Source organism: Apostichopus japonicus, chromosome 15 (genome assembly GCF_037975245.1).
Source record: "Apostichopus japonicus isolate 1M-3 chromosome 15, ASM3797524v1, whole genome shotgun sequence".
Lineage (NCBI taxonomy): Eukaryota > Metazoa > Echinodermata > Holothuroidea > Aspidochirotida > Stichopodidae > Apostichopus > Apostichopus japonicus.
The window spans coordinates 24,876,281-24,899,130 of NC_092575.1; the positions used below are offsets into that span (position 1 = coordinate 24,876,281).

A 22,850-nucleotide genomic window follows, 5' to 3' on the forward strand; every position below is an offset into this window, starting at 1 on the left:
TTTGAATTTCTAGTCATGGCGAGGATGGATGAAGGGTAGGATGAGCCGAGGATATACACCTTATATTCGATACAGCAACCGATATGAATATGCAACGAATCGCAATACGCATGCCCGAACGAAGTGCCACTGACTATAGGTGTGTTTGATGATTGAACTTAATGTGTTGTATAATATCAAATGATTGAAACCGGAGGATGGCAAAAACATACTTTAAGAATTCGCTTTCGTTCTTTTCAAATAAATGTACGTTTTGACATTTTTGTTTTCAGTGAGACCGCTCTGTGTGTAAGTTTGAGCTAGGGTTTGATGACCCCCTCCCCCTACCGTTGCGTTTAATGTCATCAAAATCCAGACTGCCATACAATTACATGAAATGAAAACAGAACCCAAAATTGAGGAAATGCAAATTTTCATTAATTCTCAGCAGTTTGTTTATTTTTCACAACAGATCGGAAAGAAACTTTCAAATGTAAGATATGATATCAACGTGTTTATCATTGCTAACATTGTTTCGTAAGTAGCAATACATTTGGTTCAAAACATACAGAACTGAATCGTATGTTGTAACATAATAAGGTTGATTAACAATAATAACATATCTTTTGTTCTTCTTTTGTTTGAAAGTTCTTAGCAATCTGCTAGAGAATATGATTAACATGCACAGAATAACATCTTGTTCCCAACACCTAAAACGAAGGAACAGATTCACTTAAGAAAGAAAATAAGATGAAAAAAAAACCCAATGTAATGTCAATTAAATCTTGGGCGAGGAATATTTTTGGTTTTCATTTAAAGTTAACATAGCGCGAATTATAATTAGTGTTGATAAGTTTGGTGGGTGTTATGATGATGTCAATAACACGGTGTATTTAGGTGGTGGCCTTCTCACCCCTACCCATTTTCAACGCCCCACAAACCTAACAAATATTTTTTGTTGCAACACCTTGCGCGTAAAGCTGATTACTGCTATAACCACCGTATGTTTCAACAAGCGCATTTCACATTAAACATTAAAACCAAGACCCCCTAACCGAGAGATTTCAACAACTTCTTGTTCACATACACCTTCCTTTTTTAAAGTCTTGCCTCTGCCCCTGACACCTTTCTTATTTAAGTGAAATCAAATAATCTAAATGCTTTTCAGCTTCCGTATACACTAAGCAAGCGATGGAGGAGTATACACACACACATATATATATATCTATCAATATATATATATATATATATCAATATATCAATATATATTTATATATTGATAGATATATATATATATATATATGTATATATATATATATATCAATATATATTCAACTGTTGTAAAATATGAACAAAATCGAAAGAAACTGAAACATTAAAAATATTAATATAAATTAAGAAAATGTTAGCCAAACTTATTCTGACTCTTGTATCTTAGTCACTTAAAGTTCAAATGAACTAAAGTGGTTAACCAAGAATATCTGCGTTCTCTGTCCAAGGGGTCAGATCTAACATCGGAATCTTGTCGAAGTCGTCACAGCTCACGCGTCTGTTGTCGATCGCCACGCTGTTCCAAGTAAGCCCCAGCGGCGGACGAATTGAGATTAGCCGTCTGAAAGCAATATTTATATAATATCTATATGTGTCTGACTGTTCTTTGCGATCTGACAACATTAGATGAAGTAATTATAAATTCAAACAAACAATACAATATTCTTATTCATATCAAGATATATAAACAGGGCATCCTGAATGCAAGCAAGCGAGTACAAAAGGCAAGAAAGAAAGCGATATGAGCAAGGAAGATGAGCAAGCTAACCATAATTGTTGTTTCTCAAGAAGTCAACCAAGGGATAAATCGAGCAGGCAAGAAATATGCAGACTACTATAGGCAAGCCAATTAAGTAGGTATTAGTAAGCAATACATAGATCAATCGATTAACTGTCACTGAGAAACAAGAAAAACTCAAATTGAATTAAAATGAAAGGTAAACGAGATCAATTAACAAGGAAACAAGGAAAAAGAGCAATTATTTGCCAGCAAATAACCCAGAAAGCAAACAAGATCAATATTAATATATAAACAAGCAAACAAGAGCGTCTGTGTTAGCAAACTGTATCATATCAATTGTTTAAAGGATCTGCGATTTAGCCTCCTAATTATTCATTCTCCGGTCTCCTGTTATCTGACTCCTATAAAACAGATCACATTGACCGTAGAGCCTCATTGTAAAGTTTTTATCCACACTTGTGAGGCATTGCTAGCCATACTGTGCATATAGATATACAGTACTGTGACAGTCCGAATGAAAAGGGACTAACACCAGTACCGTGTGGTTGTTTCTTAATTGAGTGACTCATACAACTTCATTCTCGTAAGTATTCAAGGTGATGATGAATCCTTTCGTAAATTTTAACGCTAAGAGTGATCCCTCATTGGTCACCATATATTTTCTACGGTTCTTCAAGTGATCGAATCCTCAATTGATTACCTACGCTAACAGTAATACAATCATATCAAATTGCACTAACAATATTCTTCCAGTGAACAAACCATCAATGTATTGCGTACACTATAGCAGTGATAGCCTAAACTAACATTGCTGTTCCATGAAGCCATTTCATCAAGGTATTGCCCACTAACGAATGCGCACATCGTCCTTAGATAAAGTCTACACTAACAATGATATACCCTTTTGCTTGTGGATAAATGGATGGCTGGATGGATCTTCTTATATCATTGCTCTTTCGATACTCGATTTGTTCTTCCATGTCTATACGAACAATAATGGATTGATACAGGGCACTTCCAAAGTAACCAATATTCCTATAATTTATATCGCAGTTTTCAAGTTTCCAAGTTCCAGGTACAGAATCGGGCCAAAACAATCTTTTAATCTCAAGTTACCTAAAATGTTTGAACAACGTTCGTCATGATTACATCACGGACCACATGTTGTGTTAATTCCAATCTAAATTAATATATGTATTTCGAGTGCAACTATAACATCACAACTCTTTGCTTCAAGTCGGAACAAAACTGCGACAGTCTCAACTATTATACCAATATCTAGAAAACGGGAAATAACAGCCGCGTGCAAAATTCACCAGGATGCTTAGTATATGTTCTTTTACATTAGTCAAAGATGTATATGTATACTCTGTGTTGTCCTTTTAAGGTTTTATCTTAATGTAAGCTTAGTTGGAACATTACCTGTCCAAAGAAGCGTCAGTCTTCATTCTGAATACCCACGGTTGGATTCTCAGAATTTGGATGTTGTTACAAATTACACGAGAAAATAACACGTGCCCGATGGCATCTATTTGAGCTAAAATAAGGAAATCAAAATACAATAATGTGAAATAAAAGGCTTTTCATAGAGAGGAAGGGGGAAGGCTGCTCTCCTCCTAACTCAAATATTGGAAAATTAATGCTACTTTCAATGATCAGATGTCCCACCTAATTGCATTCTCAATGCCGCCGGGACTCCGTAAGAGTCTGCCTTAAACTTGTCTGTTGTCTATAGACTTTGATAGCATTCTCTACAATAAGAATCAAAAGATCAACTTCAGTCAATTCGGTGACAGTCTATAGGTATTCTAACTAAAACCAGTATTGATTTTTCTTCAAAGGATTACCACTACTCCTTAAAGAATGGTGCGCTAAGTGGAGAATTAGTAAAAACAGTGCTCTTAATTCGAAATTGGGGATTTTATCTACTCGTTTTCTATAGGCTCAAGAATACTGATAAGTATCAAACATTCTGAGGATATTATCCGATGATGCATTGGAATTACTTTCAATAGCAAAACTATACTTTAACAAACATCCCAATTATAGGTTAAAACATGGAGGGTTATACCTTATCATAGAAAACTACTTAGTTATCACATGAGTCAACCGTGTTAAATTTATATTGATAATACTCAGATCAAACATATCCTTATATACGTGAGAAATAATTTACTAAGCAATGTCCCAAAGTAACATCAATAATATTATAACGTCACAGTCAAGCCTTGTACATCTGCCCAGGTTTCGTTTACTTTAGAAATTCAAATTGGGTCATCTCTTTACTCATATGTCCCTCTTTTAAGGATCCCGGTGCAAGAGGACTTGTGAGTTAACTCCCTCCGAGGGCGACGGGAGGGGGGGGGGGACAGCACAGCCACTGGGGTAGATTCTAGTTTAGGAAGGTATACAATGGAATGGTGGTACCAGGTCTCAGGGAGCCCCCGGTGGAAGTCAAGCTACTCGGTTTTACTATAAGTCTCATTCTGTCTTTTGGCCAGCTGCCTCCTTCTGTTGACAAATTTCTGTCTGGCATTTGTATTTGTAAGCCACTGACTCTTTGGTCTGTTGGTCTTTTAGCTTACTTAAGCGGTTTGTTTTAACAAATAAATGTTTCCATCCTGAAGGATCGGCTGTCCGTATACATCTAGAGAGCTACATATGGGAAAGGGGGAAGGCAGGTGCGGGAGGTGGTAGGGAGGCGGAAGGAATTCTTCTGTAGATAAGGGCTACATTCCTTTCTTTTTCCTACATCCCATCCATTTCAAATTGTTCATTCAGGAATTGGCGGAAGACCGTAAAATTAATGGACATACATCCAAAACGTACCATTAGTAAACGCCTGTGGTTTCTCTGCGTTTTCAAAGTAAAACCTATCGCCGTATCTCAAGTTGTGAAACTGTAACCCAAGAGCGTTGGCAAGAGTTTCCCCGACCAGTGCACCTGGGAGGTGATTTTCGGCAAGCATACCGACGAAGGGCTCGATTTCCTCGACTGAACTGGATTGGATAAACATTTCAAAGTTCTTAGATGCGATGTTTATGAGAAATACACGTACATAGTAATAGCATGTCAGCTATGACAGTGCTCAACAGTCGCACGGTGCCTCTAGAATGGCGTGTTAGCAATAACTAGTTGACATGTTCTTCATGAAATCAAAATATAGTCAACGTAGTATGAAAGACATATTTTCAAACCTGTATACAGTTTTGAAGACTTCAACATCCTCAGGACGACTGATTGCTTTTAAATCCTCAAATGATTTGACATCGCTCAGACCGAAGAACTTTCTGTAATCCAGGTAACTGGGTAGTCCATGATCCCGCCCACGTTGAATGTTAAGTGCGATAAGGTCCAATGCAAAGCTACCGAAAATGAATATGCAGAACGTTAAATGTGACAAGGTCCAATCAAATTGAATACATACATAAATATACATAAATATATATATATATATATATATATATATATATATAACTGAAAATCGTAATGAGTTGGAAAATCAAGAACAGTGAAAAAACTTTCAGCCTCCACCGGGATTCGAACCACGGGCCTTCCGCTCTGTACGCGGACACCCTAACCTCTAGGCTATGGACGCTGATTGTATGTCCAGAGGTTCGAAACCGGTAAGGAAGGTCGTAATTCCACTGCAGGCGTTTGTCACCTGTATCGAACAATACTATAGTTCTGTTTTTGGTGACATATTTTGCCTTACTCTAGAAATCAAACACGATGCTAATCAACTCGAAATCATTTGTGATTCCTAAAGCCGGATCTCGAAAGAGATACTTTGAACAGACTTTATGTTAATGCAATGGAGGAAAAGGACAAAGGCAAATGAATATATATAACTGAAAATCGTAATGAGTTGGAAAATCAAGAACAGTGAAAAAACTTTCAGCCTCCACCGGGATTCAAACCACGGGCCTTCCGCTCTGTACGCGGACACCCTAACCACTAGGCTATGGACGCTGATTGTATGTCCAGAGGTTCGAAACCGGTAAGGAAGGTCGTAATTCCACTGTAGGCGTTTGTCACCTGTATCGACAATACTAGTTCTGTTTTTGGTGACATACTTTGCCTTACTCAAGAGATCAAACATACATGGATTACACCAGATTTTTAATTTTCTTTGAATTATTATTATTTTCTATCATATATATAATGATCAACATTTACAAGTGAACAGATTAGGAAGGAATCAGGTGGGGAGGGGGGTGGTGGGGGAAGGGGGGTTGGCCGGTTCACCTTGACCTGTGCACAGAATTTCAAAAGTTTCCCGAATTCTAAAATCCACCGAATGACTAAAGTCAAGGGCCATGGAAGGGCCAGTTGAAGGGCCAGTTGAAGCCGAAATCCCTTTTACGGGGCCCGAGGCTCTTCCGCCAAAAAAGATTTAATATACAGTCAACGGGGGCATTCTTTTTTTTTTGGTGTGTGGTTGATAACGAGGCTTTAACCAGTTGCATGTGATGCACTTCTTGCCCGGCTGAATTTTCAAAATCTCCTGACTGACATGGAAAGTAGGGGAATTCCCCCCCCCCCCCTCTTCCTTTTTGCGCACGCCACTTCATCAAACAATGACAATTTCATGTGATTTCCAAGAATACATCATCACAAAAAATCAACATGGGCTTTTGTCCATCGTGAATTTGTCATGTGTATGCTTCCTATAAGCGCGTGCCAACTTTTATTAACCTCCAAAGCGTTTATCCATTAACATCCTCTGTTTGAGCTCCGAGAAACCAACTACCCTTATACATATAGCAGGAAGAAATACTTGCTATTCTGATGGTAATATCCTGCATAAATGAAAGTACCGTTACGATGAAAACTGAAGTTGCAACCTGAACTTGTTTTGTGCGCACTTGCCATTTTAGCATATATGCAAACTTTTACATTCGTAAATTCCCTTCTTTTCACTTACGTTGAATTTTGAAACAGTTCAAGGTGAACTGACTTGCTAAAATGGCTGTCTACCGCTTGCAAACGTTGGTTCAACGCCCCGTTGATAATGGACAGCACACTGCCTCTCTCAATATCCCGCAATATCTTTCCGTTGAAAAAAGCGTTTGATAGTTGTACCCCTTGAACGCCTTTGAACTTTCGTGAGAGCCTTTTAAGATTTTGCGGAACAAGGGAATGGCCGAATCGAAAAAAAGCCGTCGCAAAATCAATGCTTATCGATGGGTCAATCTGTAAAGAGAATAGCATATGTTCAAGACAAGATGCGTCATTGTTTAAACCCCGTTTCCCGTTGCTTTAGAAACGTACCAAATGCATCATACGTATATATCAGTCCTGCCAGATGTCGTGTCGCATTTAGCAAAAAAAAAATTACAAACGGAAATATATTTTTATCTGAGTCTAAAATGTTAATTAAACTTACCATATTTGGTTAATACTAGATATGATAATGTATTACAAGCCCTCATTCTAATGTCATGAGACCCAAGCCCAAATGCCAACGTTAAAAAAGTGTTCCAAAAAATATCATGAAAGAAATATTCCAGTCCGAGACAAAATCCCATCCCGAGCATTGAAGCTATACTCACGGTGGCGTTATATCCAGCATACCCTTCCAGTATATTGATCCTGTACTTGTCTACAATATCCTTGTTAAGTACAGGAATGAGCCATTCCCTATATACTATATTTTGCAGAATGCCTCCCACAATTTTCCTCGCCTCTTGGTACAACCTCTCATCATCCCATCCAGGGTTGATCTGACTGAGCTCACGTGCGATTCGATTGTGTTCGTTGACGAAGATGGTGTGCAAGGCTGTTAGCACGGGCTGTTCTGCTGCCCTGATATCGCCAGCTCTACCACAAGGTTTCTGATTATTAACAGCTTCGCATTCCTCGTTGCCGTCGTCTGATGGCAATAACTGGATACGATCGGCAGACAGCTTCTCAGTTAGCATTAATCCATTATCTATTTGTGTAAAGATAATGTTTCTTTTGACTGTGCATATCTATAATTGAAAACATTATATATATATATATATATATATATTATATATATATATATATATGGTGACATCCCTATATTCCGACGTCTCTATGTTCCGACGTCTCTATGTTCAGACAAAATGAAAAAAAAAAACGGAGCAATTTTTTTTATCCAAAAATTTGTTTGTACCTAGAAAACTAGTTTTGTGACCCCAATGTTTTTTTTGACCAACATTTTTTCGGACCAAATTTTTGAGACCAAATTATTTTTACACGAAAAAAAAAAAATGTGACCCAAAGTTTGTTATGACCCAAACAGTGCTTGTGACCGAAAATTGCTGGTGACCCGAAATGCAATGCGCGAAAAATGCAAAGAGTGGAAACATACATCCTAGCCTACCATAAAGTATAATTTATACGTCATGATATTTGTGATGAAGAAATGACGAGACAACTTTCAAAAAACAAAGTATGGTCGTTGAAGCGTACACACGTACTTTTTCGGAGCTATTGCAATTCGTTCATTTTTGGGATTTCTGGGATCATTTTTTTTCCATCAAAACACCTTGTGATTCATTTTGTTGTTTATTTGGAGTTATTTTTTGTCTGTTCCTGTCATTCTGCCTGTTTTTGTGTTCATTCTGTGCTGTTTTTTTGTCTTGTGTCAGTGCTGTCCGTGGTTTAAGGTCTGTGGCGTCAGTGTATCCTATCGTTCAGTGTATAGTCGATGTTGAGCCTAAGCTGCTAATCGTGAGTATCGTTTTTCCGTGTTCGCGGGTTTTTCTGTGCCTTAGTGTATTCGTTATTATTGTCTGTTCCTGTCATTCTGCATGTTTATGTGTTCAATCTGTGCTGTTTTTCGTCTTCTTTCAGTGCTGTCCGTTGTTTTAGGTCTGTAACGTCAGTGTATCCTATCGTTCAGTATATAGTCTCTGTTAAGCCTAAGCTGCTAATCGTGAGTATCGATTTTCTGTGTTCGCGGGTATTCTGTGCCTCAGTGTATTCGTTATTTATTGTTTGTAACTTTCATTCTGCATTTTTTTGTGTTCAATCTGAGCTGTTTTTGTCTTGTTTCAGTTCTGTCCGTGGTTTTAGGTCTGTAGCGTCAGTGTATCCTATCGGTTAGTGTATAGTCTCTGTTTAGCCTAAGCTGCTCGATTTTCTGTGTTCCCCGGGTTTTTCTTTGACTTAGTATTTTCGTTATGGCTGTGCCTGATTGTTTAGTCTGCTGTGATACGTGTAATATGTGGAACGAGTTTGAGATTTCTGGCTTGGAATGTGATTTTAAATCAGCGTCTAGTGAAGCTATTGGGTTTGTTTGCGATAAGTGTGTGAAAGTTAAGGAATTAGAGGAGCTATTGAATAGCTGTAGTTGTGTATGGACGGAAGTCGGGAATAGTAGGGCTGTGAGTAGTGCAGTTGCTGAAAGGGATTGTTGCGAGGTTGTTCCAACTTGTAATGGATTTGACGTGTTACCTGTGGAGGAGTTGAGTGATGTTGATGATGGGAATGAAGTCTCCCAGGAGAGAAATAGTGAGTGGCTAGTAGTGGACGAAGTGCGTGGTGATTGTGATGTGATAGAAGATGGTAGTGTGGTTGCAAACAGCGGTCAGTGGGGACAGGAGAAGTCGAAAGGAAGAATGGTATTGTGTGGGGATTCACTAGTACGGTATGTAGATCGAGAGTTCTGCAGGGCGGATAAAGCAAAAAGGGTCAGGGTATGTTTGCCAGGTGCTAAAATCCAGGATGTCAGTAAAAGGGTAAACAAAATCGTGTCAGATGAGGAGGTGGTTGTGGTCCAGGTAGGCACCAATAATGTGCAGAAAGAGTCACAAAACATTATTCAGTCTAGGTACCACGAATTGATGTGTCGACTAGCATCAACTTGGGCTAAAGTTGTCATATGTAGTTTGTTGCCAAGATTTGACAACAAGGTTCTGTCAGAAAAGATTGTAACTTTGAATGGTTTATTGTATAGTCTGTGTGCCGACTTCGGCTTCACATTTGTTGACATGTGGTCATCTTTCCAGGGTAGAAGGGATTTGTTCGCCAGGGATGGTTTGCACTTAGCTAATACTGGGGCCTCGTTGTTTGGTAGGATGGTGAATTACTCTGTTGAACAGCTATGTTTAAACTAAATTGGGGGCGATGAGTTCAGGAATAATTTTGGATAAGGATTATGTTCCTATTGGAGGCAATTATAGTTGTTTTGCAAGCAAGAAAAGTGATAGTTATAGTTCTAACTTTAGGAGGCATGCTCAGGTACATAGTTTCAGGGATAAGCTGAAAATTTTCTTTACCAATGCTAGAAGTATTCTTAAAAATTTTGCTGAATTTACTGTGCTTCTTGAGGATCTGAAACCGGATGTGTTTGGTATCACCGAATCTTGGTTAAGGGAGGACATTGATAGTGCTGAGGTTTCTCACCCGGGGTATGTTGTGTATCGTCAGGACAGAAGGGATACTCATAATGGGGTTGGTGGGGTAGTTTTATTGTATGTTAGGGATGACATTGTAAGTGTTGAGAAATCTCAGTTGCAAGGGGCTTTTGTTTAATTCTGTCTGGTGCGAGTTGTCCACAAACAACTCCAAGAGGTCAAGGGACGTTATCACTGTGGGCGTTGTTTACCGCTCTCCTAAAAGCAGCGATGATAAATGATGTCGTGCTGTTTGATTCAATTACAAAGGCTGCTATAGGTGATGTTGTTCTAATAGGCAACTTTAATTTTCCTGACATTACTTGGATAGATAGTTCTAGTAGTAGGAAGGGTAGTAATTTTCTAGATGTTTTGCAAGATTGCTTTTTACATCAACATGTTACTTTCCCTACTGGGGGGGGGGGGATAACATCCTGGATCTTGTTTTGAGTTCTAATCCAAGCAATGTTGTTGATTTGACGGGTCTAGGAAAACTAGGAACTAGTGATCATGATATACTAGCTTTTGATGTTGTTTGCAAAGTCGTAAATTCTGTTAGGAATGAAAAAGTTCCTGATTTTTCGAGATCAGATACAGAGGCAATTGAAACTTTACTAAAGGGCACAGATTGGATTAATTTGTTTAGAGATATGAGCGCTTCTCAATCTTGGATTTGTTGTGCTGAAAAATTAAAGATCATTATGGAAAATCATGTTACGTGGAAGAATCGTCGTCGTAAAAGCAGTATGCCTCACTGGATGAATGAGAATGTTAGATGTGCAATTAGGCAAAAACGTAGAATGTGGAAGATGTTTAGGAGGACTAAATCTGAATCTCTTTTGGCCAAGTTCAAAATTCATCAGCTGAAGGTAGAATGCTTAGTCTCTGATGCAAAATTGAATTTCGAAAAAAGCATTGCCCTAAAAATTAAGGATAACCCAAAGGCCTTCTTTTCTTATGTCAGGTCAAAGTCGAAAGTTAAAGATGCAATTGTTTCTCTAAGGGCACCACAGGCTGATAATATAGTTATTGATAGTCAGGATCTTGCAGATCTTTTGAACAACTATTTTGTGTCGGTTTTCACAAGGGAAGATACGAGTAGTATTCCAGATTTTCAGGGGGGCAGTGATAGGCCTAAACTGGATACGGTCTTATTTCCGGATGAGGTTGTCTTAAAGGAGCTGCTTCGTCTAAATGTTTCTAAAGCTTCTGGACCGGATGCAATCCATCCGTATTTGTTGAAGACTCTTGCACACCATTTCTGCGTTCCACTCTCGTTGGTTTTTAGTAAATTTATGGACGAAGGTTATGTTCCTAGGGACTAGAGGTGTGCTAATATTACCCCAATTTTCAAGAAGGGTGATAAGTCTAAGCCCTGTAATTATAGGCCCGTTAGTCTCACTAGTGTAGTTTGTAAGGTCATGGAGTCTATTGTTAAAAAGTCTATGGTCTGTCACTTCAGCAGTCAGTCTTTGATCAGAGAGTCTCAACATGGCTTTTGTCAAAAAAAAAGGTCTTGTCTCACTAATATCCTTGAGTTTATGGAAGATGTAACAAGCTCACTACATAGCAGAAGTCTGTAGATGTTGTGTTCCTGGATTTCCAGAAGTCCTTTGATAAAGTTCCCCACTAGCGGCTATTACTTAGGCTGAGCATGGGTGTCATAGGGAATTTACTGTCTTGGATCGGGAATTGGCTTGGTAATAGGGAACAGAGGGTGGTAATTAAAGGCTGTGCTTCTTCTTGGCAGAACGTTATTAGTGGGGTTCCATAAGGGTCTGTATTAGGTCCCTTGTTGTTTGTTGCCTATATAAATGACATCGACGGAGATATTTTGTGTACAGCTAAGAAGTTTGCTGATGACACCAAATTGTATTCTGAGGTCTCTTCCAAGAGCAATTCTGAGAAATTTCAAGCGGATTTGGATAAGATTTTTTTCCTGGTCTCAGGGGTGGCAAATGCTTCTTAATAAATCGATAAATAATAAATCGATAAATGTAAGGTAATGCACATTGGTATTAGTAACCAAAAGTTTACATACAATCTTAATGGTGTGGGGTTACAGGAGGTCTCTGTTGAAAGAGACCTATGTATCTACATTGACTCATCTCTGTAACCTTCTAAACATTGTCTTGATGCTGCTAAAAGAGGTAATAGGGTTTTAGGTATGATCAATTAAGAGGAATTTCAGTTTTCTGAAAGAGGACATAGTAGTTAGGCTTTATAAGCAGTTGGTTAGGCCTCATCTGGAGTATGCTGCGCAGGCTTGGAACCCTTATTTTGCTAAGGATAAGGAAGTACTTGAAAAGGTCCAGAGGAGGGCTACTAGGATGATTAGTTCCTTAAAGAGGGTTCCTTATTATAGGCGGTTACAACTGTTGAATCTCACCACACTGGAGCTTAGGAGGTTACGTGGGGACTTGATCCAGTTTTTCAAGATTGTGTATGGTTTCGACAATTTATTCTTTACCGACTTTTTCATGTTTGCTAACAGTAGTTGTACTAGAGGTCATTGTCTTAAACTTCAAAAGTCACATAGTAGGATTAATATTCGGCATAGCTTTTTTTTTCTAATAGGGTTGTGAATGAGTGGAATGGTTTACCTGAGAAAGTTGCACTTGCAAGTAGTGTCAATGGGTTTAAGAATGCTTTGGACAAGCACTTTAAGCATTGTAATCGGGTCTGAGTGTTTGTGTCTTCAGTTTTTTTTCCCTCTCTCTATAGGGTCCTTGATGGGGACTTAAGTGTCCCTCCTGATCCTTTTTCTACTAAACTAAACTAACTATAGTTCATATCCCTCTACCAGTGTAGCATCTCTATGGTGTTCGTATCTTCATTGCTATAGGGCATAACGTTGTTCCTCTCCATTTTCTTTGTTCTTTAAAGCTGTTTTCAGTTTTGCTATTTCCTGTCTTTAGAGTTACTTTAGTGTAAGGTTGTCTTCTGTTTTATATGACATTATTATAAATACCCAGAGTCATTAAATGACTGTGTATTTCAAACATCAGGTGTGTAATTAAATATATCACTTAGTTGTTGAACGCAGTTAAGAATGATCAAGGGAGCGTACATACCGGCTCACCATTTAAACGATAATTTCACTTTAACTTTGCTTAACTTTGAGATTTTTATTTGTTTGTATCCGTATACGTAGCCAAAATTCCATTAAAAACAGCAGGCGTGTAGCCAGGAATTTGCCAAGGGAGGGGTGAACCTGTAGGCAAACTGTCAGAGCCATAGATCCTGCATTGAGAACTATCTACAAGAAAATTTTGGCTGAAAATGCTTCCCAGATCGCTGGAAATGGCACTTCCCAGGCCTTTTAAGTTGCATCTAAGCTTGAAACTACTAGCGATTTCATTAAAGTATACAAAAATATATGCTCGGGGGGGGGGGGGGCGGTTGCCCCCTTCGCCTCCTTGGCTACACGCCTAAGAAACAGTGCATGTAAAAGCGTATGCACTTATAAAACAAAACCATGAATGGCATCGGAAAAGCCATAACAGAAATACTCACTATTTGTTCTTAACAGACTTGCTCTTTCGTCTGTGCTTCCATAGATATTTGAACCATCCAAGAAAGATGTAATTCCATTCATGGTCGTACGTGAAAGATCCAAGTCGTCCCCTCGTCTTCTGCAGTCTACGTTAGGAGACAAAACAGGCACAGACCTCTCAAATCGAATACATTGCCGAGTGCCGCATACCTCATCATCAGGTTTGCACGGGATCGGCAGGCAACCTTCTTGTTCTTCGCAGGTGCACCCCACTGAAAATCGATAGAAAGTAAATTATTATCAGCTCATTATATATTTTCTTTTGTGTGTATGTTTGTGTGTGCACTTGTTTTGTATTCTGACCGAGGACTTCCAAGCCTTCGGATGTGATTTCTAAAGAACCACCACGTCCTTGAAAAAATTCTATTGTTATGGGGTATTGTTAAGGTTATGGTACATGGATTTGCACAATTGAAAAACAATGGGGTCCTCGGTCTAAATGTAAAACACACCTGTGTGTGTGTGATACCAGAACTTGCAACACGCAAGATTTTTCACTCATCGCGTCAGCTCATCTTTCCATTGTGTACATAATATATCCATAGAAAGAATTTGTGGAAAGTTCGTTGTTTTAAAAGAGCTCAAAAAAAATAACCAAAAGATAGAAAACAATTATACATGATACCAAACGGTATTCGCTTATTAAATATAGATATATTTCTCATATAGTTTGGCAATGTACACACATTGAATTTACCGTCATCAATTAATAAAATGCTGAGTGTATGCACGGTTGCTTTAAATCTAAATACCTCTTGGTTGATTCGTACAGCAAACAGCATTAGTTATAGAAAAAAACAAAAAAACAACAACAACAAGAGAATCTGTGCGTGGTTCTTTATATTTTGTTGTGCATGGTGGCACTTATTTTCGTCTGTGGTTCATTTAATTTAGCTATTATTGATTGTTTGAAATAAGACGAAATAACATACATATTCATGAGTTATATTTTCCCCCTCCTCATGTCAGTTGGGAAAATTTCCTCTATATGCCGATAACCACTGCATACTCTCCTCTCTTATCATGCTTCAAAGCACTCGTACTGAAAGTACAGAAAGTTCCTAACCTTTATCAGATAGAAACATGATATTCATACTGCTCATACTGTCAGTACAAGTGCATTGAGACGTGACGTGGAATTATAGCATAGCAAAATATTTTCCTAACAATAGTTGTCTTTCTTATAGCGTTCTCGACCTCTCTCTTACCGTCTAAAGTCGTAATAAGAGCCAAATCATGGTCGATGAACTGACCCATGTGAACTAAGAGCTCAGTCACATCAAACTTGGAAAGTCTCGAATCAGTGCATACAAACTCATCGGAGACTTCACGAGCGGTCTTTGAAAATTCGCGTGGCTTAGATACACCTGTTTTTGAGGCAAAGTATAGTGTAAAATAAGGTAAGCTAAATTATTTATAATAAAGAATTTGGAATCACGGAGACGAGAATTCATTCAATTATTATAATATTGCACATCTTTCTCTATTTATTTATGTTTTTTAAATTTTATATGCACATTCACATATAAACCAATTTTGTATTTATGTTTCAGAATAACCTGCTGCATACAATGGCGTAACCAGAAATAGATGGCTAACAGAAGGATAAACACTAGCAAATTGAGTGAATTATATCTTTATAGATGAAACTCGTTGATCACAGTCGGTTCAATAACACAGTCAATTCTTGTCTCTTACAGAACTTAGGACTTATTCCTGTTTTTGATTTTGCTTTTTTTTGGGGCATTTTATTTATTTATTTTTTTTTGGAGGAGAGGGGGGGGGGGAATTTTCATGTTTGAACATTAATATTAGAAACATGAAACCGATCAAATTTCTACTGAGGAAGGGTGTAGCTGCCGTGACGAAACTATATCTTGTTATATTTTTGAGGAAAATATCTTATACAAGTGGCAGCAATGTGCTACTGTACATGAAATCACGGAAAGGAAGAAAATATCAAACCGTCGGCGTAGTTTGCTTTTATCAGTCGGATAAAAGGCGTGTTGGAACGGCCAAGGGCAGGATTCATTAAGTTATTACATTCTCCATTAATAGTGCGGAAAGGTGAGCTTTCGTTGCATTTGATGTTGGAATTGCGGAAATCAACGATGCTGTTGTACGCTTGTAATTTTGCTGCCAGTTCTTCCCTGTAAATAGATAAACAAAACAAGAAGATTTCAGCAAACACTTAGTTAAATGGTTTTACCTATTTATGCAAGACGGCAGGGGATATATAAGGGAAGGAGCTTAGACAGAGCAGAAGAATTCCGAACAATACCCTTTAAAGTAGTGTGTGTGTGCACTTTTCTCTTGTTCTTTCTTTGTATACTCCGACTGAGGACGTGAACAAAGGAATTCAAAGTCCCCAGACGTCATTTGAAAAGAACCACCATGTCCTCAAAATAATTCAATTGTTAAGGAGTATTGTTAACAGTTAGGGTGAGTGTGTTGTTGGCGTGTTTATTCAAAGGTTTGTAAAACCTTCTGTGTTTCATCTTGATTACAAATATTGATCAAATCAAAACACCGTCTTAGATTTTTCTATCCGGAGTCAATGTTAATGTCAGAGAGCGATTAATTCAGTTTGGATTCCATTCTCAACATTTCGTATATCGATTAGACATTCTCCTGTGATATTTTCACGGCAGTATTAATAACAAACAAATTGCATATGAAGAAAAACTCAAGTTTACCTGAAACGGGAAACGTGCATTGTTTTGAACGTTAATATTGGAAAGCATCAAGAAAAATGGTTCTTAATCCGTCTCCAAAAGTTTGTTCATTCGTTTTCTTGAATGAATGTAATTGCGTACTTACAAATCTGGGTCTGGACAGGTAAAGAGTGCTTCTATGTCGTGTACCAAGGCGGTCCTCGATTCCGCTATCTGTCGCTTGTGTATGCTATGCACGCTATGTTCATCCCTGGAGAAGGCTGCCAACACTTTGTACGGACTACGGGCCATTGGACATCCGTATTCAGAATCTATATATGATTGCAAGGTACACTAAAGTTATGGTATTTTTTGTCTAAATCGTTTAGTTCACTACTATGATCGATATTTGATATTCTCTCTTCCCACTACTATCAACGTGTGAAATTATTGGCTTGTGCAGTGATAACCTAGCTATTTGTCAATTTTATTATTATTATAACATACTTTGGTGTACAATGTACAATCCAAGTCGTTATAGTAGAACAGTGTTATAGATATGAACTGAGTCGCCTCCCCTACCCTCCCCCTGCCCCGCCCTCAAAATTAACAAAGATAAATCGATAGAGGACAGTACCGATAACATATCAAATACAAACGAGTGATAATTTCTATGAAGGGAATCAGCCATGAAATATATAACCATTTGCATTTCTTTCTTAAGTTATAACCAATATATAAATAGATATTGGAGGACCGAAATAATCAATAACATAAATCAGATATAGCTAATACAATTGGGACGTCACAGAATATCAACAGTCAATTATTTTAAATATGATGTTTGAGGTTTAGATCTATGCAAAATTGGAGTCAGGTTAAGTCGTACAGCCTCAACACACACTGAACATGGCCACCCAGTTAGGATATTTTCTACTGTGTTGTAATTCCGTGTCCCGATTTTCCAAAGCACTCTTAAAGGGTGTGAAGACTCGCGCACAAAGAAACGTCTCATGCCGGTTATCTGGCCTAGTTTCGCATGAGGTGTAACAGAAGTGTTAGACACCACCATCGATCCCAGAAAATACACACACAGATTGCTACCGTCGGTAATTAGACACTATTGGGCACAGTCAGTACATGCAGCTACGGTCGATACCCACAACACAGTGTACATATAATAGCAGCGATGGACATCTCAGGTCTAGATAAAAGATAACAAGGTAATGGTATCACGTTTCATTACTGTCTGCATGTTGTAGCGACACGAACAAAACGTCACTTGCAAGCAACAGAAAGTTAACTTTTTCAGATGGCTGCACGCGGTTTGGGCGAGTCTTCAATGCCTTTAATGACATTATGAGCAGTATGGATATTACTTTCCTGTCAGAGAAAGGCAAGGAACTGTTCACACTGACAGTACGAGTGCTTTGAAGCATGATATGACAGGACAGCATGGATTGGTATTGTCATTGGAAAACGGCCCCAACTGCCTGAAAAAAAAACCCTGTACATACCCATTAGCTCTCCTGACGTCATACCGATACAGCCAATCAGCACCATGACAGGTACAACTGTTATTCTATAAAGAAATATTAAGTGTACAGTTACCACTGTATATTGCTATCGTTTGTAATGCAACTTTTGGAGAAAAAAAAACTGTCACGGTTCTATGCGTGTGCTAGTTTAATTGTCGGTTTTGATTTCTGTCATTGTTGCATCCGACGACTTAATACTGTCGAATTTACTTTTTTTTACTTTGTTTTAAGTATAACGAAATGTGTTAGTGGCAAATTATTTGTCTCTGATGTTCTACAGAACGTTAAAACTTGTTTGGGTTTAGTACTCATCTCAATTCGAAACTTTCAATATAAAAAGAAAGCTTCAAGGGAATACGTTATTCGAATCATTCAAAATTTACCTCAAATTCCCGATAACGAGCTGAAAGCAGATGCTCATATTTTTAAGTATTTTAACAAATCCTTATTATCAATCATATTGGCGATCAAAAAATTTAAGCTGACATGTGACTTTATTTTGAAGAAACCAACCACGCAATCACCTTAAAATATCCCGACGAAATGGATTGTCCGTACTAAAGATTCGAGTATTTGAATATTTCTTGGCAAAACGGCATTCTGTGTTTCTTAATTTCTCAGCCAAATGTGACTTTTGAAATAACAAATGGGCACATTTTCAGTACGAAAATGGAACAATTATAGTAGTTTTCATAAGAAGTGTAATAACATTGTAGTAAATGTATAGTAGCGTAAAAGATTATGTTCTTTCATCATGTAAATGAAATTCAAAATTAGTTTACATCGACATGCGTATAAGCTGGTCATTATGATTAAGCAATCACATATGTTTCTTTGCTGTGCTTGTTATTCTTTTTGGCTCATGTAAATCAAGAAGCCATTATGTTCAAATGCTCTTTTTTCCGTTTATTTTATGGCAGGTCCACGTCGTGCCTCTTACGTTAACAAAATAAAGAAGTCCATATAAGTCTACTCATAACTACATATTGAGAGGTGTTTTCCTATTTTTTTCTGTGCGGTAGATATTAAAGCCATAAACGGAAGTTACACAGTAACGATAGTTAATGATAGAAACCAATTTTTTGTTACTTTCGTCGTCGCCAACAGTGCATCCATGGATTATGTCGTCAGAATTTGATAAAAAACGACTTATACAAGTATACGAAAAAAAAACATTTCATTGACTCACCGAATCAAATGCAATGGCTTCATTGTGTGCTAAAATAAAAGCATAAAGAGTATACTAATGACCAAGAAAGAGAAAACAAACTCGAAGATGGGGAAATTCGTAGCGTCATCCATATATGAGATCTGTAAAATATTCTTCGTTTCGAAGTATGCAAATGAATACATTTAGTAGGATTCGAGGACTGGGGAGTGTCGCCAAGTTTTGCCCTTCAAGAAAATCTGTTCATTCAAACAAATAGTCTCGAATTTCCCATAAACTATACTCCTAGCTTAAGGATTATGAGCGCAGACACTGAACTATGAACAAATGGACAATCAAATCACATTATCTAATTCTTATAACAATATTAATAAATTTCGAGATAAATTATAAAAAATTTCAGTTTACAATCTCTATAAATCAATCGAGAATCTGATACGGCGTCAAATCGGAGAGGTAAAACGGTGAAATATAACAAATTCAAGATAGAACCGTTCCGATTTTATGGATAATACGTCGAATTCAAGATGATTCGTTAAATTTCAGATAAAATTATAAACTTTGAGAAAGGAGCGTCCAAATTTTGAGATGGCCACCATTGCATATACAAAAAATCAAAAAATATTATATCAACATATTATACATGAGAATGAAATGGCAAAACATCACATTTTTTTTAGCTGAAACCCCAATATTGTGAGATAAAATGTCTATATTTCGAGATTTTTTTTTCTTCTTATAAACACTAACATTTTCGAATGAAGCTTGAAAATGATTAAAAGATAAAATCTGATTAAATATATAATAGGCCTAATGTATAATTTTGAGGAACAACGTAAATATCCTGATAAAATGTCAAAATTTCGAAATCAACCAACGAATATTTGACATGTCGGAATTTTGAGAACAAACGTCGGATTCGAGATGATTCGTTAAAGTTCAGTAACATGTTTAAGAAAGAAGCGTCCAAATTTCGAGATGGCCACCATAGCATACACCAAAATGAAATTCTTTCGTGGAAACACCCACCACCGGCTTTCAGACCAACTGTTTTCCCCATGACATCAGTTTTTTATCTGACAAAACCGAAAAGTTACATTTTTGTGGAAATGCTAGCCCACCACCCCACCACTTGAAGCCCTCACCGGCCTGGCGAGAATTTATAAGTTCCCGACTAGATAGTTAATTATCTTTCCTAAAACTTCATGAATTTCATTAAAACAAATCGCCATTTGTCCAACGACCTTCGCTTCACCGCCGGACGGAATATATTTTCCACACCCAGCGGCCATCACTTTCTTTCTCCGTAACTTGTCAGAACTAACACTCTTTTACATAAATACAACTACATTGCAATAACTCAAACTTGTTGGGGAAAAGGGGAGGGTGTGGGTGGGGGTGGGGGCGGTGGGGGAAAGGTATGCATGAGCAATGAAATAATTGTCACATTTGTCTTATACTTATGACTGACAATATTACTTTTTTTCCAAAAAATAAAGCTTTGATTTTATTGAGACATTTTAGGTTCCTTCATATTTCTATATTTATACAATATGTTAAAAAGCCTAAGACGGTAAAAGGTGGATTAAAGGTTTGTTGTCATTTATTTGAAAATAAGAAAATGATTATCGTTCCTCCAAGTTCAAACATAGCCTATATTTTGATTACATCTAATTGAATTGTTTACCTCCTTAATTGCTTAATTCATACAAGTTTCATGAACATTGCTTCATATAACATAATAAATTAGCAAAAAAAAAAAAAAAAAATGGGAATAAATGAGAGAAACACGAAGGGTCCTATAAAGATAAAGGTAAGAAATACATCTTGATAATATCGTTTATCGAGGAACAATTTGGAAACTTTAAAGGGTGGTTTCGGTTTAGACAGTTGCTTGTATTTTACCAACAACACCCTACCCCAACCGTATCGGGTAAATGAACGGTTTCTTTGCACTGGATAAAGCAAGAAGCACTTTTATCTTAATTCAGCTCTATACACATATATAAAAATCTTACAGGAGTGACAGTTTCAATACTGAAAAATGAAACAACAAGACAAAAAAAGGGTATTTTTTTGTACAGGTGAGAAAGTTTATGCTGTCGTATAAATAGAGAGAAAACTTACCACAAGTTCTGCTGCGTTATTGAACTACACGAACAGCAATGTTCAAGTCACTGCGTCAAAAGCTGATCTGAAGCATCAATTGAAATGTTGGGTGTGTTTTATCTTATTTTTGATGGACAGAATAATTGGAAAGATCAACAACACATTGTATTCGTTATGCTGATTAAATTATATATTTTCAATTTTCAGGTAACACTTAATTATGTAAGCATATATACATTATATATCACATAAGGTGTTTGCCTGCTGTTACGAATATATGATTTTTAATTTATTCATTGATAATATACAAATGAAACTAAAGTGCTTTATAATCACTACAATCGAATGATTTAATTAACCCCGTATTTCATTGCTTGCTGCGCTAACATGATGTCCAATTTAAATATGCATATTCACTATGCATCACGTAATAATGAAATCTAAATAATATAATTGTTCCAATGTTGACTCAAAGGTTGAGATTATCGCTGTAACATGATCTTACTCTTATAGAAAAAAATATATACATAATTCTAGTGAACTGTTTATATTCAAGTCTTAATTCCAACCTACCACGCATGCGCAGTGACAATTCGACTCACCAGGGTGGGCATACTTTGAGTGGAAGTTATAGGTGGTTGCAGAGTGGCCAAAATTATACAGAAACATTTCTTTTCACTCGATATTAAAATGCGGGTGGACTAGCGCTTAGGTTCATATTCGTCGTTTGATCAGCGCAACCCCCACACATTACCATAGGCCATACCTTCCATTGGATAATCAACAGTTGGATGACTCGGAGTTCGAGTTGAATATAGACAGTGCGATAGAGTTGCAACTTCCTCTATAACTGTAGGATAATATTACTGTGATCAATGAGCTCCTGTAGCCATCATATGGGGCTTATTTTATAGTTCTGTTTTATTCTTTTTCTCTTCTTTCTTCTTCACTCTTCTGTTTTTTTATGCAAATCTTTTTTCCATGTTTTGTTAGCGAGAGCCTTGTGGAAGATAAATATGGCTTATTGACTTCAGGATTTAAATTATCGCTGTAATTATGGTCTTACTATTATGAAAGAAATATATATATATATATATATATATATATATATATATATATATATATATATATATATAATATATATATGTAATTCTAGTGAACTGTCTGTATTCTAAAGTCTGAAAATTTATTATGCTAATTCGTATATAATGTTAAACTACTTTTTAATAATGTAAATTTCTTATACGTTGGCATATTATATTATTGATTATTTTCAATTATAAATAATAATCAAAATAGATTTAAACTATATAACTATATAAACTATATATAAACTGAAGTCTAAATTCCAGGCTAGTACACATGCGCAATGAAAATTTGAATATTCAGTGTGGACGTACTTCGAGTGAAAGTTAGGAAGTTCAATGAATGTTGCAGAGTGGTCAAAGTTATACAAACATTTCTTTGCACTCGATATCATTATGCGGACCGACAAATGTTCTTAACAATAAGTGAATTATTATTGATGTTAGAAAAAAAAAGATTTCTTGGAGAACACTTTCTTGATGATAAATCACAATACATTAAGTTAACCGTTTGGACGGACCTATTGCGTTAGTGTTGTCAATTAAGTTTCCTTTAAGTTTGTTAGGTTGTCCCGGGACCGACACAACCATTAGTATATT

General features: G+C 37.0%; 1 protein-coding gene and 1 long non-coding RNA gene across 2 annotated transcripts; one reads left to right on the forward strand and one right to left on the reverse strand.

Moving 5' to 3' along the window:
- Nucleotides 1-394: 394 nt before the first annotated feature.
- On the reverse strand, nt 395-21,252 carry LOC139981471 (salivary peroxidase/catechol oxidase-like). The gene is made up of 13 exons (XM_071993879.1): nt 21,184-21,252; nt 19,078-19,106; nt 17,868-17,932; nt 16,517-16,682; nt 15,662-15,846; nt 14,905-15,063; nt 13,657-13,908; nt 7,327-7,706; nt 6,699-6,967; nt 4,969-5,136; nt 4,601-4,770; nt 3,194-3,308; nt 395-1,591 (listed from the first exon to the last, which is right to left on the reverse strand). Exons 2-13 carry the CDS (start codon nt 19,098-19,100, stop codon nt 1,447-1,449), a joined length of 2,097 nt encoding a protein of 698 aa, XP_071849980.1. The 5' UTR covers nt 19,101-19,106; nt 21,184-21,252; the 3' UTR covers nt 395-1,446.
- Nucleotides 13,798-15,433, forward strand: LOC139981472 (uncharacterized). The gene is made up of 3 exons (XR_011797854.1): nt 13,798-13,925; nt 14,884-15,096; nt 15,250-15,433. It is a non-coding gene; the product is annotated as an uncharacterized lncRNA (long non-coding RNA).
- Nucleotides 21,253-22,850: the final 1,598 nt, after the last annotated feature.